At 36.5% G+C, this 14,411-nt stretch overlaps 1 protein-coding gene across 4 annotated transcripts in view; it reads right to left on the bottom strand.

The window, feature by feature from the left end:
- CNOT2 (CCR4-NOT transcription complex subunit 2) overlaps positions 1–14,411 on the bottom strand; it is a 90,863-nt gene that overhangs the window by 34,274 nt on the left and 42,178 nt on the right. For all 4 annotated transcript variants that reach the window (XM_031043267.2, XM_034062908.1, XM_034062909.1 and 1 more), the window contains one exon: positions 3,499–3,621. In XM_031043267.2, the coding sequence (XP_030899127.1) occupies positions 3,499–3,621 (123 nt within the window). The remainder of the gene's footprint in view (positions 1–3,498; positions 3,622–14,411) is intronic.

Here is a 14,411-nt window from a genome sequence, read left to right as displayed (position 1 = left end):
GAACGATAATTTTGTGCCTAAAACAACAGACCCAAACAGCATCTGTATTTGGAAGCACTTGTGCACATGAGTAACATGCAACTTTGCCATTTCATTTACCATTATCAGTCCTGACTGTCTAGAACTGCATTCCCTAGTGAAAAAAAGAGAAGTTAAAAGAAAGCTTTTAGTTTTTAGCTACACTGAGGCTCTGAAGTAAAAATAACACATCCTAAACTATTTGCTGCAACTTTTTCCACTTGTAAAAAGTCTTCAAAATTAAGACAGGACCTGAGCAGCCTTGGCTGACTTCACATTTGTGTAAAGGAAATTCTTTTAAAATCCAAGTTAGCCAAAGCAACAAGTCACAAGAATACCACATCAGTAAGTGCTATGAAAGTTGTTTATTGAAAGGACTGATTCCCCCCGCTCCCCTCCCCCCCATCTTTTTTTGGTAGGTTTTTAATTCCTTTTTCATTTTGTGAGGGATTATTTCCCAATATAATTTGAAAAATAGTAAAACCTCCACCTTTGGTGTTAAAACAAGGTCGAAAGCTGAAAAGCTCCCAATACAGCCAAAAACTGTGTGCAAGTCACCGCTGTATCACATCTGAAGACAAGGACAGAAATTCTACTATAAAGTGAAAATAGGCTCTGAAGTTTATACAAAATATGCTTGCATTAACAGTCCTTACTCTAAATTTTAGCAAGATTTCACCATTCTGTATGTTCCTCTGCTTGGAGTATACATACACATGTATAGCAACAATTCCTTGGAGAATAGTAACTTTTAAGGTCAGAATCAGTAACACTTAAACAAAGAGAAAAATATAAAAACACCTAGTCCTGTTCATTATGAGAATATATACTAAGCAAGCTTTAGCCCTTCCTGAAGAGCAGTATGCAAAAGGAGCCATTCACAAAGGGCTTCCCTCAGAACCACTGTATTTCAGCTTGAATACCTCTAGCGGGTAAATCAAGCATAAACGAAGGACAAAAGATCCGTATGTATGTATGACACAATAGAGAAAAAATTAACCTTTATTTTTTGCAAGTTTGTAGCTAAAACCTGCAAAACACATTATTTTTAGCAGCAATTAATAAAGACATACAACAAACTGATAATGAAGGAGAATAATAATTTTAATTGCAGTAAAGCTGCACTTTGATTAGATAATGCTACCATATTAAAAAAAAAAAGCACAAAGTTCGCCATTTTCCAGCAAGCTTACAAAGAGATTGTCTATCCTAAATTTTAACCTTTTCATTACCAGTTGGGTTTTCTGAATACAAAAGTGATCTACTCCCTTTCCCCAAAAGTTTCTTTCACCTTTATCTTCACATTCACCTACTCCATTCCAGTATAAATGTGAAGGCAAAGATACAAAGTGTTTCAAGTATGCTGATTGTTTTTCAAACCCCAGGTGTTCATAAAACTGGATCCAAATTTTGAACATTAGCCTTTAATAGCTTAGCTAATAAATTCTCAGCTAAAATTCTGAGCAATAATTTTTGTCAATACTAAGTATTATCCAAATAATAACAGTATATTTATTCTGTTCTCAAATACAGAACAATATTTTAGCAGAATTGCAGCTGAAAGACTACTAGAAAATATGGTTATTTTCAATTAGAAAAGGTTTCTAAGCCACAAAGTTGGTTGGAAGCTATATGAATACAACCACCTTTGCAACTTATCAACTATGAGCCAAATGAGATATCAAATGGAACATGTAATACAGAATATACATTTAGCTGTACACAAGTGATCAAAGGTGTGCAGACATCAATGTCACAACCACAGATTTTGATCAACTTTTTAAGAAATATTACAATAGCATATAATGATTTAATATTCCTTAAGCATTAACTCAAAGTTGTAGTCGTCAACAGCGAAGCCACATGGGAAAAAATAAAATAATAAAAAAATAAAGCCCTTAAAAGGATTTGGAAACAAACTTTATAAAACTTCTGCAAAAAGTTACTCTTCCAGTTCCTGTTGGAACGACATCACTCTTCTGCCAGCTACAGGAGCTTCTATGCCCTGTTTTGGCCACTTCTCCCACAAGCTTTCATGATTTCTCATTTATCATTCCCGGTGTCTGGAACACCCACCTTCCTTCTCTCGAAGTCCCATTCTAAGATCCACTTCTGCAACATTGCCTACAGAAAGAGTAGGCAACTAAAACACACATTCACTGTGTCAACAAGCATCTACTTTCATTGCATACAATGTACAGCACAGCATTCATCTCACTTTACCTTTCTCACTACACCACAATTTCATCCTCAGTGCATCACAGAATCACAGAATCACAGAATAGTTACAGTTGGAAAGGACCTTAAGATCATCAAGTTCCAACCCCCTGCCATGGGCAGGGACTCCTCAAAAATACTAAATCTCCCTTTTTAGATAAGAAACACTTTGGAGAAATAGTGTCTACTGGCTTTGAGAGCTAGCTGTTTGACTCAGTGCTGACAGAAAGTATGTTCAACATCATAAATATTCTATTGTGTCTGTGTGCATCTGTGGTACATATACATCTGTAATGGAAATAAACAGGAAAAAGCAGCCTATTTAATTTTCTTTACACTTTAGTCCTTTGCTGGCTCACCTGATATTTCCCATCAAAACAGCTTATCAAATTGAATTTGAATTTTCAATTTGAAATTGAAAGCATTTTTTTTTGTTTTGTTTTAAAAAGCCTTCTAGTCTGAAACTGTTTTGTCTCTTTGAAAATCTGGATTAAAATTTAGGTAACTATGAGTCTATAGGAAATGTTTATGTTTACATAGGTCAAGGTCTATCACAACTATATATATTCTCATCTGCTATTAAATAACTGTATTGCTGGAGAGTCATGGGGCCAGACTTGAAGCAAGGACATGTTTTTGAAAGTATGAAGGCATTTTTGAATTCTTTTATAATTAAAAATAAAATCTAGTCTATATGCTTCTTACACATACTAAACACAAGCCTGTCATGAGGTGGTATTACTGACATTCAGGTGATATGAACTTCAAGTCATGCTTTCAGTCTTTCATATATTACTACAGGCCACTCCATATAGAAGTGAAATATTTTACCGGTTAATTTATTTATTTTAATAATAAGCAGAGCTTCAGTAATACCACTGCAGTTCTAATGTACAAGTGCATTACCAAGGGAAAAAAATTTTAAGAATTACTTGGTTTGTAACTTCACAAACCCATTGTCACTAAAAATGGGAGAAACACCTGAATTGCTACACTTGAGCTGTCAAACAAGCTGCACAAGGTATTTTCAGAATTTAAAAATGGTTGAAGATGCAAAATACAAAACAACAAAAATACTGTAGACACAATGTGTAAACAAATAAACCCTGGCAGCTAAAGTTTACATGTATAAACTCACTAAAATTAAAGCACTTGCCACTCATGCAGAGCTCCAAGCTAAATAAAGCCCTTCCTCAGATTTATGTCACGTACTTGAAAGTATCTTCCTATTGAAAGAGGAAATAATGAATTTATTCAACTTACGTCTTTTTCTGACCGATGTGGGAACATCGATGATTGGCTGTAGTACATATTCTCATCATGGTAGTCACCATCAACCCCCTCTACAAACTTCTTCCTTGAAGCACCAAACATGCTGTTTGTCACCTAAATAAAAACAAAACCGATTATATATCATATTTCATTTGGTCTGCTATATACTCAGAATATATTTTAAATTTAAGGATTGTTAAAAAGTTCTGTTTCTAAACATTGGAAAATTCCTCTTTAAAAATATTTTATGTATATTGCTAATGCAATGGTTCTTTCAAGAGAGATCTTAATGTGACAGAAACTGTATTTCAAAAGGGCTGAGGTGGGAGAGGGTGCACACTTTATTTTCTTGGAGGGGTGTTACTTTATTATTTGGGTTTTGAGTTCCATGACCTTTCTCTTAGGTTTATTTGAAATTCAGAATGTCATTAGTAAATGTATCAATTTTTCCTCTCCTCAGGTTAAACACTTCCAAACTAAAAGTAGAAAATTAAGGGATGTTCTTTGGAGCTCAGCTATCTTAAAAGAAATAACTAAAATTAAAAAGAAAAAAAAAATCTGTGAAATCACTCCCATGTCTCATCACCACAACTTTGGAAAACAGCTTTTCCACCTGAGTCATGATTAAGAGGAGGTTGAATTTAACCATGCCCAAAAGACCTCACCACAGACTGGCAAAGTTACTGCAAATAGCCCATAAAAAAACCCACTAGATTTTATTGTCCTCTTACTCCCACAGGCGCACACACACAGAGCAGCTAAGTCAGGACCCAGAAACAAAAGAAAAAGCAACCATGCAGCTGGTCACAGAACCTTAATTCATTAGAACACTTAATCCCACAGCAAGGTCATACAACACTGCTCAAGCATCTACCACACGAAGTGCATATTTATACATCTGACTCTTATTTGTGTAAAAACACCTCTGCTAAGTTTCTAAGCTACCTGGCTATGAAACAGCACTGTGTGGGCTAACCAAGTCCTGCTTTAACTCAAGAGGTTAATGTTCAAACCAGCAACATGGCACATACTGCTCAGCACTGAGCAACTCACCCAGCTTCCTGTACCATATGGGGAGACTGGAGAGAGAGCACCCAACAGGATGGTATCAAGCCCTGATCTACCACCCTGCATAACATACCTTCAAAGAGATCTTTAGCATCTTGAAAGGTAAGGAAGCTAAGTTACAGTTAGCTTACGAAATGCTCTGAGCACTAAGATTTACTATCTTCACTACTGAGAGCATTAGGTGAGTTTAAGGGAAAAAAAAAATTTAATCAATTTAAAAAAAAATTGTAAGAGTCATTTTACAATACCTTAGGTTCATGCTTGAAACTGAAATTTCAAAACATTTATTCTGGTTGGCTGCAAGGAGAGTTACTTTCAGCTTGAAATCCTCTTATCTCCACCAACACAAAATTACTCTGATATTCCTCACAGTGTGGCTTATTCAAATTTCACTTTTACTGGCAAAGATTTCTAAGCAGAATTTAATAATATGCATAGTCCTATACTAGTAACAACCCCCTGATTTCAAAGTCATAGGAGTTGAGTAAAAGTGAAGTCAACACACTTGAGATGCATTTAATACAGCTACATCCATAGAACTGCCCTAAAAAACATTCAGCTAAACAAAAGCCTATTCCACTAGTCCTACAAGAGTTTCAGATACTTAGACTACTGATATCTCAAAACCAAGTTCTAATCTGTTACACATATATGAAGGCATATAAAGGTACTGCACACCTTCCCCACATGAAACTTGTATTTTATGGTATTTACAAAAATGTGGAAATGTAAGATCCCAAAGTACTCCAATGCATTCACAGCTGACTTTCACACTTGTAGTGAAGCTTTCATTACACTATAAGCATATCCCACTGTGCTAATCCCCCTTACAATGCAATTATCACCTACCAGATGGGATGGAGCATTTAACAGGCTAAGGGGATTATCTTGTCCTTTGCTCTGCCTAAGTGCAGAGAGATGAGCAGTTGCCTTTAACGGCTGTAAAAAGGATAGTGAAATGCTTTGGTACAGCTATCTCAAGCAATGAGGAGAAACTGAGTGTCTCAACCAACTACTGCTTTTGAGAAGGTAAATAAGGCAGCTTCTCACAAGTCCTGAAGAACTTTTTAGTGATCCCTTAATAATACCTGGCATAAGAGATTTTTATTTGCCCTATAAGCTTCTCTTGTGATACATCATCAGAATAACAACATTGTGATAGAAAGCAAGTCACTGAAGCATACACTAAACAGAATTAATGTAATACCTAACCCTGAGCTATGCTACAGAAACTATATAACAGGAAAAACAATTCTGTCTTTTGATCCTGTAGCTTTAGATCTTGTTTTCACAAAGGTTTGCACATGGATGGCTACATATGTACCATAAAGATTTCCAAGTCAGTGGGGTAAGGTCAGAGCTTTGTCTCAAAAATGTATGTTTAAAGCTGCTGAAAGAAAGCCAGTCTGTCTAAATATGAAGCCTACACAGTGAAAAGGTGGAAGATATTTTAAATGTTCTTCACTCTCCATTGTCTAAAAGATTATTTTCTGTATTGATAATTTTATAAAGACAGCAGCCTAAAACCTAATCAAGATTATGCCCTGAAGAGTGATGAACTGCACCGATATTAATAGGGAGTCTGACAAGAGCATGGTTATTAAAGAAGAAACGAAGAAAACTTTTAATAATTGGATAGATGCAATATCGATATTTTTATTGGCAACCCATATTTCTATGTGATACCTAACAGGACTGCACTGATGAATTTCTGAGAGCAGAGCAGTGCACTGCAAGCTGCAGGGGAAAAGAGGAAAGTTGGAGGAGCTCTGCCTGTCACCCACCTGCATTGCTGTGCCCAAAACTGTTCTGAAGACTTTCAAAAACTTTTTTTTGCAGAAACTGACAGCATTTTTGTAAACTATTCTGTGTCATTCAATGCTACCAAGCAAAACAGTTGTGCAGCACACAAGCTGTCCACACTCTCAACTGAGGGAACGAGTACAGGCACTCGAGGGCATTCTGGCAGCTGCCTGCACCCCAACAGGATTTCACTTCACTAGAAAGAACTGTCACTTGTTCCCAAGGTGAAGCACAGCACAGATCACAACAGAGAAACAGTGTTGCAAGCCACACTGCTATCCAGTCATGTTACAAAACTAACAGCACAATAAAATGAGGCAGCAGCTGAAGACCAGTGACTGGAAGGGCAGGAACTGGGATGAGAGACTGGAGCTTCAGCTGCTGTAGCCAGGCTGTTTGCTTCTTGCTTGTTCTCAGGCTAGCACCAGCGGCCAATTTACCTACTATTCAGTAGTTGCCAGTGACAGTAAACAGCTGGTAAATTTCTGCATCAGAGCACCTAACCCCATGCAGGCCTTTATAATATTACAGTAGGTTTACACACGACAGCATCAGACAGTTGCCAAGTTAGCAGTAGGCATCATCCCATTCACGTTAACTCATTCCAGTCAGTATTCACCAACATTTTCATTAGTCAGTCATGCTACAAGCACATGTACAGATAGTTAAAAAGCACTGCTGCAGTACCATCTGAAAGAAGGTGTGTGAATAACTGGGGCTATGCCAGACTCAGGCAGATTTGCAGATGGAACTTCATTGTTTATTTCTTAGGACATGAAGCCTCCAGGAAACCTCATACAGAAAGACTGCAGCTCCTTTTTCACAGACTGATAGATCAGTGTCCAATCAGCTACAAAAGTAAATATAGCAAAGTTCATGCAGCACTTAAAAATACATTTTAAACCCTTTGGAAAGTAACACTGACTTGAGGTTTTGTGCTTTCACAAGATCTAGACTGATGAGGTGAAATGTAGGAATTTGCTCTTGTATTTAAGTCCCTCATACATACACACACACACACACTTATGCCAACACAATCTCACAGAAGTACTCCACTTGCACAGTAATTTTTTTAAGTAAAGAATTCCTGTCTACTCGACCTAATTTCATACAGATCCCTCTCCTCCTAAAGCTGTAACTACCTTTCCTGTTCTACTGTGGGATCTCAGCTCTCTGTTGATAAAGGCACATTGGCAGTGCAACCATTCATTAAAAACATAAAAATGGTGCACTTCCTTAGCATAATACTGTAAAAGTACTTTCAACTCCCACTGGTAGACTCCCGTACAAGTATTAGAAAATATTCATGTTAACAGAGCAATGAAAGGAAAGGAGCTACATGTTAGGATGTTCACAGAACTAACCAGCCATGCTGTCACAAACCATGCTCAAGTCAGAGCAGATGAACACAAGCATTTCTTTCAAAGCACATGCACATCATGTTTAAAAATTAGATCTGTCCACAATTCCAAATTAATGTTAACCAAGGAAAATGCTATCACAAACCTAACAAAATCTTTAAATATTTCCATGGAACATTTTGTAACAACCACCACTATAGGAGAGCTAAAAGCACCATACAAACATTAAGAACTAGAAGCATCTAGTAAGCAGTTTGCTGTGGTCATTGACCTTTATTCTTCAGCTGAACACATAACACACAAGACCCAAAAATACTGACTTAAAAAAAAATTAAAATCATTCTTATTGCAAGAAACACTGCAGTACTTCAGCACACAAAAAATTGTTTGTCAGCAATAACTGAAAATACAGTATTGACACCAAATTTGTAAGGAAAAACAAAAATATTGTTATCTTAGGCTGTAAAAAGACCTTTATAGTCAGTTATAAAATGATACTATGATTGCGTATTAAATTAGCTCTACAGCCTGAAGCAAATGATAGTATTAAAATATTAAAAATGTTTCTGTTTTGTGGTATTACTATAGGTAGTGCCCAAGGAGAGCTCACTCATGACATTAACACAGCCAACTCTAAGAGGATACTGTAAAATCTCCCTGGAGAATGACTATTTCAAATTTTGCATAGAGCAGAAAAACTGATCATTACATTACAACTGATAAAACTCATCATCGTTATGAGAGCTGAAAACTACATACAGTAATACAAGTTTTTTTTTAAAAAAAACAACCACAACACTTCAAGAATTTCAGCAATATATCCCCTTTCCTGCTCCTCAAATGACTATGGCAATTTGTCCACATACACACTAGCATTATGTGAGAGCAATTAGAAGTCGTAATCTCAAACTGACGTTTCAGAGCATCCATATAATAAGGATTCTGCTGTTATGTCTTACTAAGCAAACTTAACAATTTATTCCATTCTTCTCTTCTGTTACAAATCAGTGTTTTCACATAAGGTAGCATATCCAAAATATCCACAAAATTAACCCTGAATGAGCCTTTTAGTGAGAAGTGTCTCAAAAAATAAGTGTCTACCAAAAGTCACACACTGGCAACCACCAAATCAGCCTGCAATTAAAGTCAAAATATAGAATTTGGAATTCCATCAGCTGGTAAAACATAGCATAAATTAAATTTATATTAAAAATTGCTGTTTATGATACTATTTTTCAATGTCAAAGATAATTCCTACTTGACCCAAACTGCAAATGATATACAATATATACTTCCAAATTGCTAGATGCAAAAGATCTCCTTAATCCCAACCTTATTAAAAAATGCTACGAAAAGTACACTGGTACAAACAGATACATTTAATTTTCAGGATGAAAGCCAAACCAAAACCAGAAGTTGAAATCCTCTGTTTGCTTGTTTCCTTTCAGTGACAGTTGCTGCACTTCTTTAAGGTGATTGATAATTTCTAACAGTATACTGTATGCTTATGTTATGGTAGCCCTTCAAACAAAAATTTTGCAATATCAACATTACATAATAGTGGAAAATGGAACACTTCACTGTATTTCTTTTTTGTTAAAAAGCCTTTTTCTATGATGAGCTTAATACCTGCATAGATTTGTATTCATTTTAAGAATACAATAGTGTATTAGTTGTTTTGTCCACCTTTAACAACTGTCTTTGTATTCTTTTAACTTAATTAAGTTTTGGAGTTTAAATCTCAGAAATATGGAAGACTGAAATCAAGAGCACCATAATATATGAGACAAATCTGCCAAGGAACTTCAAGATTGGATAGACTTTAGAATAATCTCATAGTACTTGTGTCATATGGTTCATAAATGGATTATTTTCTAAATAATCTTATTTTACAGTGCCCTGTAGAAAACAGCAGTCATAAAGAAACTACCTGATTTACAGACATAAGTCACATCTCAAAGTAGTCCAAGATATAACCAGCCTCCTTAGAACACTGCACAGTTTTTCCTCTCAGAAAGCAAGTATGACACATAGCAGGAATTCAGACAAAAATTCTGAGCATGAAGGAAGTAAGGAACATGCAGTTATGATTTTAGACTATCCTCTGCTCATATTCCCAGGAACAGCTATCAAGAAGGTATAATTTTTCAAGTGTTCTATAAAGTATAATAACACTTTCAAAAGCTACACTAAAACTGTGAATCTCTACTGCATGCAAACTATGTCAGGAAAGTCAGACCCTAATATCAGCTAAGCCACAGAAATTCTGCTGACCAAGATCTACATGCCAACTGTTCTAAACCTTTAACCGTCCTTAACTACTATGAAATGAACATTTTAAAACACTCCTGAAATAAAACAGCACAGCAGGAACAGGAAAAACAATCCCACATTAAAATAAAATAAATAAATATTGAAATTGCTAAAGCTAAATTTGAAAACTGAGATTACAAGAAGCTCCATTTGGCGTCATAACACGGTTGACACCATGCCCATGCCAGGACAAATTCCTGCAGGTTCTATTTCCTACTAACCACATGCATAAGATTTCAAAGATGTGAGAAACCCACAATGGTTTGGGATATGACACTTTACACTAAGCTGCGTGGATGGCTTTTAAGGGTCTGATAAATGAGATGTACTCAACGAAGGAAACAATCTTTGGACAGACACACCATCCACCAAAACTCAAACACACACGAGAAGGACACTTCAAAGATGAGAAAAGCAGCACAGGATCTGCAAAAGTGACCAGAAGAGCAGACGAACTAGCACTTCACCTAGAACAGCCATGGGGAGAAACCAAGAAAGTGCCAGATGCATTCTACCTTACGTAGTGATCTGACCTGAGGAGAATCAGGAGTGTGTCCTTTGTAGATGTAGCAGTTAAGTCACAAGTCCTGACCAACTGCACACATATGCTTACCCACACACACCTGTAAACCCTGCAGCTGGATTATCTGTCAGAGACATGGTTTGAGAATTTTGTTGATTAGGAACAACAACCACTTGTCTGATACTATTATTTACTTAATAATAAGATAGGGAAAAAAACTCAAAAAACAAAACAAGACCCCAATATACCACCTTCAAGAGCCTATCCAAAATGTGATTACATTTACCAACTTTCTTTCTTATTCATGGTTCCAGTTTTTTGTCTTATTTACAGTCCATTCAAGACTAAGAGTAGTTCTAGATTTAAGTTCACACAGCATTTCTGACTTACTACTCTAAAATGCTATACACTTTGCTATGCAACATCTTTCAACTCTAAGGTTTCACCAAGATGACTACATTTTAGAAAGTGACAATCATGCCAGTAACTTTAGGGGGCAATATGCTGGCTCATACTCTTAAATTCAATGCTATTTAAGTATGCACATAGTGAACAGGAACACTCTTGAAAATTAATGATGTACTGGTATACCCCTGTTACTCACTTCAGACACCCCTCAGCCACAACTTTTCCTTTTTTTTTTCTTTTAAATAAAAGTTCAATTTGTAAACAAAAAGTAACTTTTAAAGGATATTTCAGCTGACAATCCATCAACACAATTACCAGCTAAGTATACTATTTGTATATCACATTTATTTATTGAGTATCTTTTGGGAACACCATTAAAGACGAAATCAGTTGTGCTCAGAAGCCAGAGTTAACCAAAATGAAGCTCAGAAACCAAACAAGCTTCTGAAGTTCCTGTGCTACCATGGAAAACAAGTAAAACCCAACAACCAACCAAAGCAGCACTTAAATAACAGACAGGCAAACTTGGATTTCTAGTCACTATTTCAGTAAATGTTAATACAGAAATGGGTCAGGCTCAGGAAAGAAAAATTCAGCTGTCATGTCTGTAAACAAATGAGAAGAAAAACCAACCAACCCTAAAATCAAAACTCCATTCTGGATAGATAATGAAATTTGCTTCAAATATTCTCATAATAAACCTTTTACTACAGTGGCACTTCTCCCGGCTCCTCAAAAGTTTACTCAGTGAGTTTCTCTCAACTGGTATTTTGCAGCTCAACCATAAGATGAACAGCCATTAGAAGGTATTGGAATGACAACTTCCTACCTTCTTTTGATTGATAAACTCTGACTCATACCATCAGGTACTTCAGAAACACAGTGGTTCAAAACTTCTTGCAGTTTTAACTGAAAATTAATTTTGCAATTGAACAACATTGAAGTTTGCCATCTGGACTGCATTAGTGCTTTTGGGTATTTTGCTGTAAACAGAACAAGTTTTGCTGTATTTCAGAAATTACCCTTTTATAACAAGCTAGAGTAAGATAACCTCTAATTCAAAATTCAAATGCATTAAATTGCTATCTCCATCTTCATGCCCAAGATTGCCTTTTTATTGCTCTGTCTCCTGGCTTTTCTTTATAAAATAAATAACAAGGCACTTTACTCAGTTTGAAATTCTAGATCTACTCAGATGAATGCTAGAGAGTTGCTTAATAGAGAATATACAACAGTAAAGCCCAGCTTTAAAAGATTAAGATATCAGCTACTGAACTGAGTTCTTCAGAAATAACAAAACCCTGCCATTGCCTCCAGTCCCCAGAGAAAGAAGTATGAGTCTGGCATTTTCTTAAACACTGAAATACTCAAATTGTTAAAAACACAATTTCTGTATTCGGCAGAATTCTTTTACAGCAAGTTGTGCATAGAGCCAAACTCACATTATGTATGTGCAGTCTGAAAGCTGGATCAGGTAAGTGAAGAAATGAACCCATGAAATAAAATCATACTAAGCACATGTAAATTGTTCTCTCAAAAACATAATGTGACAAATTTTATGCATTTCTCATGGAGGAAAAAAAGGCAATACTGACCAAAAAAAACTGTATTAAATAAGTCATACTTATTATAATTTAATTGACTTCAACTGAAAACTCAAGGGGGGTGCCAAAACAATGTGGCAAAGCAGACATAGGGAACAAGAAGGTTCAGCCTGAAAAAAAATGCTGCAATTTACATAAGCAACAGAAAACAGGGGATTTCAACAGGGAAATGCCAGCCTGCTGTCAGAGTACTGCTACTGTCAACACTCTTTACTGTACTCTCCCAATACTAGAATGCACCAAAAACAGGACAGCTTTACTAGATGTGTTCCATTATACACGCATGGACATGCAGCAGAGGAAAGATTCTCAAGAGAAAGAAATGCACTCCTATGAAGAGAACTGAGCAGGTTAAGTGATAATCATACAGTCAGTAAACCAGGTTTGGAATTCTAGCATCTTAATTCATAGAAACACCAGACAGGACAGATGTGTTAAAAAAAATGCAAAGAAATTAAGTATAATTTTTGATGAAAAGCTTCGAAAAGTTTAAGGAGGTAAAAAAACAACCAACAACCAAAAAAAAATGTTTTTAACAGGCTTTCATTCGTCATTGGTATTCAATGGTTATCACATATTCACACAACACATTTTTAATAGCAATTAGAACAGGATGTTAAACTAAGTAAGATTGCCAGACTTCAGCCTCCCAATCAAGAGACCTGCTATGCTAAAATATTTCTTTACCAAGTGTTACATCTTCAACACAACACACTTTGCCACCTTCAATGTTGATACCACTCCTAGCCAACCAACACAAACGACAGACAACTCAGATGATGGACGCATGGACTGACAGAGCTTAACCTGGAAAATTAACTATGTCCTAATCTAGTCCAAACCATCAAATTATTCTCACCAAGGTCCCACTTGCGAAGGAGAGATGATTGCTCCCAGTATTACAGAAATTATATAAGGGTTTCATTAGTTAGGAACATCTCCAAAAGCTTTTATGTTGATGAGTCCCCTAAGTAGTTACAAAAACAAGAGAATCCTTGACAGAGTAACATGCAAACTTTATTTTACACCAAAATAAGGTGGTAACCATTTCTGTGAATTATGTCCATCGTAACTAGTATGTTAATAGCTGATACTCTTCCCAAGAAAAAGTACTTAAAGGCTCTGCAAGCCATTTGCTCATGTAGATGACAGGTATGTATTTGATTGCAAACATTTACTAACAGTCTACTTTCTGGTACTTTACAACAGACAACCATGTGTTACTCCACAAATTCATCTTTCTCCCCCTCTGCTCTGTTGGGACCCCACCTGGAGTACAGTGTCCAGCTCTGGAGTCCTCTGTTACAGGAAAGACATGGACTTGTTGGAGAAGATCCAGCAGAGGGACATGAAAATGATCAAGGGGATAGAAACACCTCTCCTGTGAGGAAAGGCTGAGAGAGTTGGGGTTGTTCAGCCTGAAGAAGACTGGTGAGATCTTATTGTGGCCCTTTGGCTCTTAAAGGTGCCTGTAAGAAAGATGAGGAGAGACTTTTTAGCAGGGCCTGCTACAACAGGATGAGGGGTCATGGTTTTAAACTAAAAGAGGGGAGATTCAGGCTGGAAGTGAAGAAGAAATTCGTTACAATGAAGGTGATAAAATACATAGGTTGTCCAGACAGGTGGTAGATGCACCATCACTGAAGACGTTCAAGGCCAGGCTGGATGGGGTTCTAAGCAACCTGATCTAGTTGAAGATGTCCCTGCTCATTGCAGGGGGTTGGGCTAGAATACCTCTGAAGGTCCCTTACAACCCAAACTAATCTGTGAGTCTATGATCTGCAAGCTTCATGACGTTCCCTCTTTTAAATAAATCATCTACAT

This window comes from Melopsittacus undulatus, chromosome 5 (genome assembly GCF_012275295.1).
Source record: "Melopsittacus undulatus isolate bMelUnd1 chromosome 5, bMelUnd1.mat.Z, whole genome shotgun sequence".
Lineage (NCBI taxonomy): Eukaryota > Metazoa > Chordata > Aves > Psittaciformes > Psittaculidae > Melopsittacus > Melopsittacus undulatus.
The sequence above is the reverse complement of the archived record's forward strand: the minus strand, read 5'-3'. Positions and strand labels throughout refer to the sequence as shown.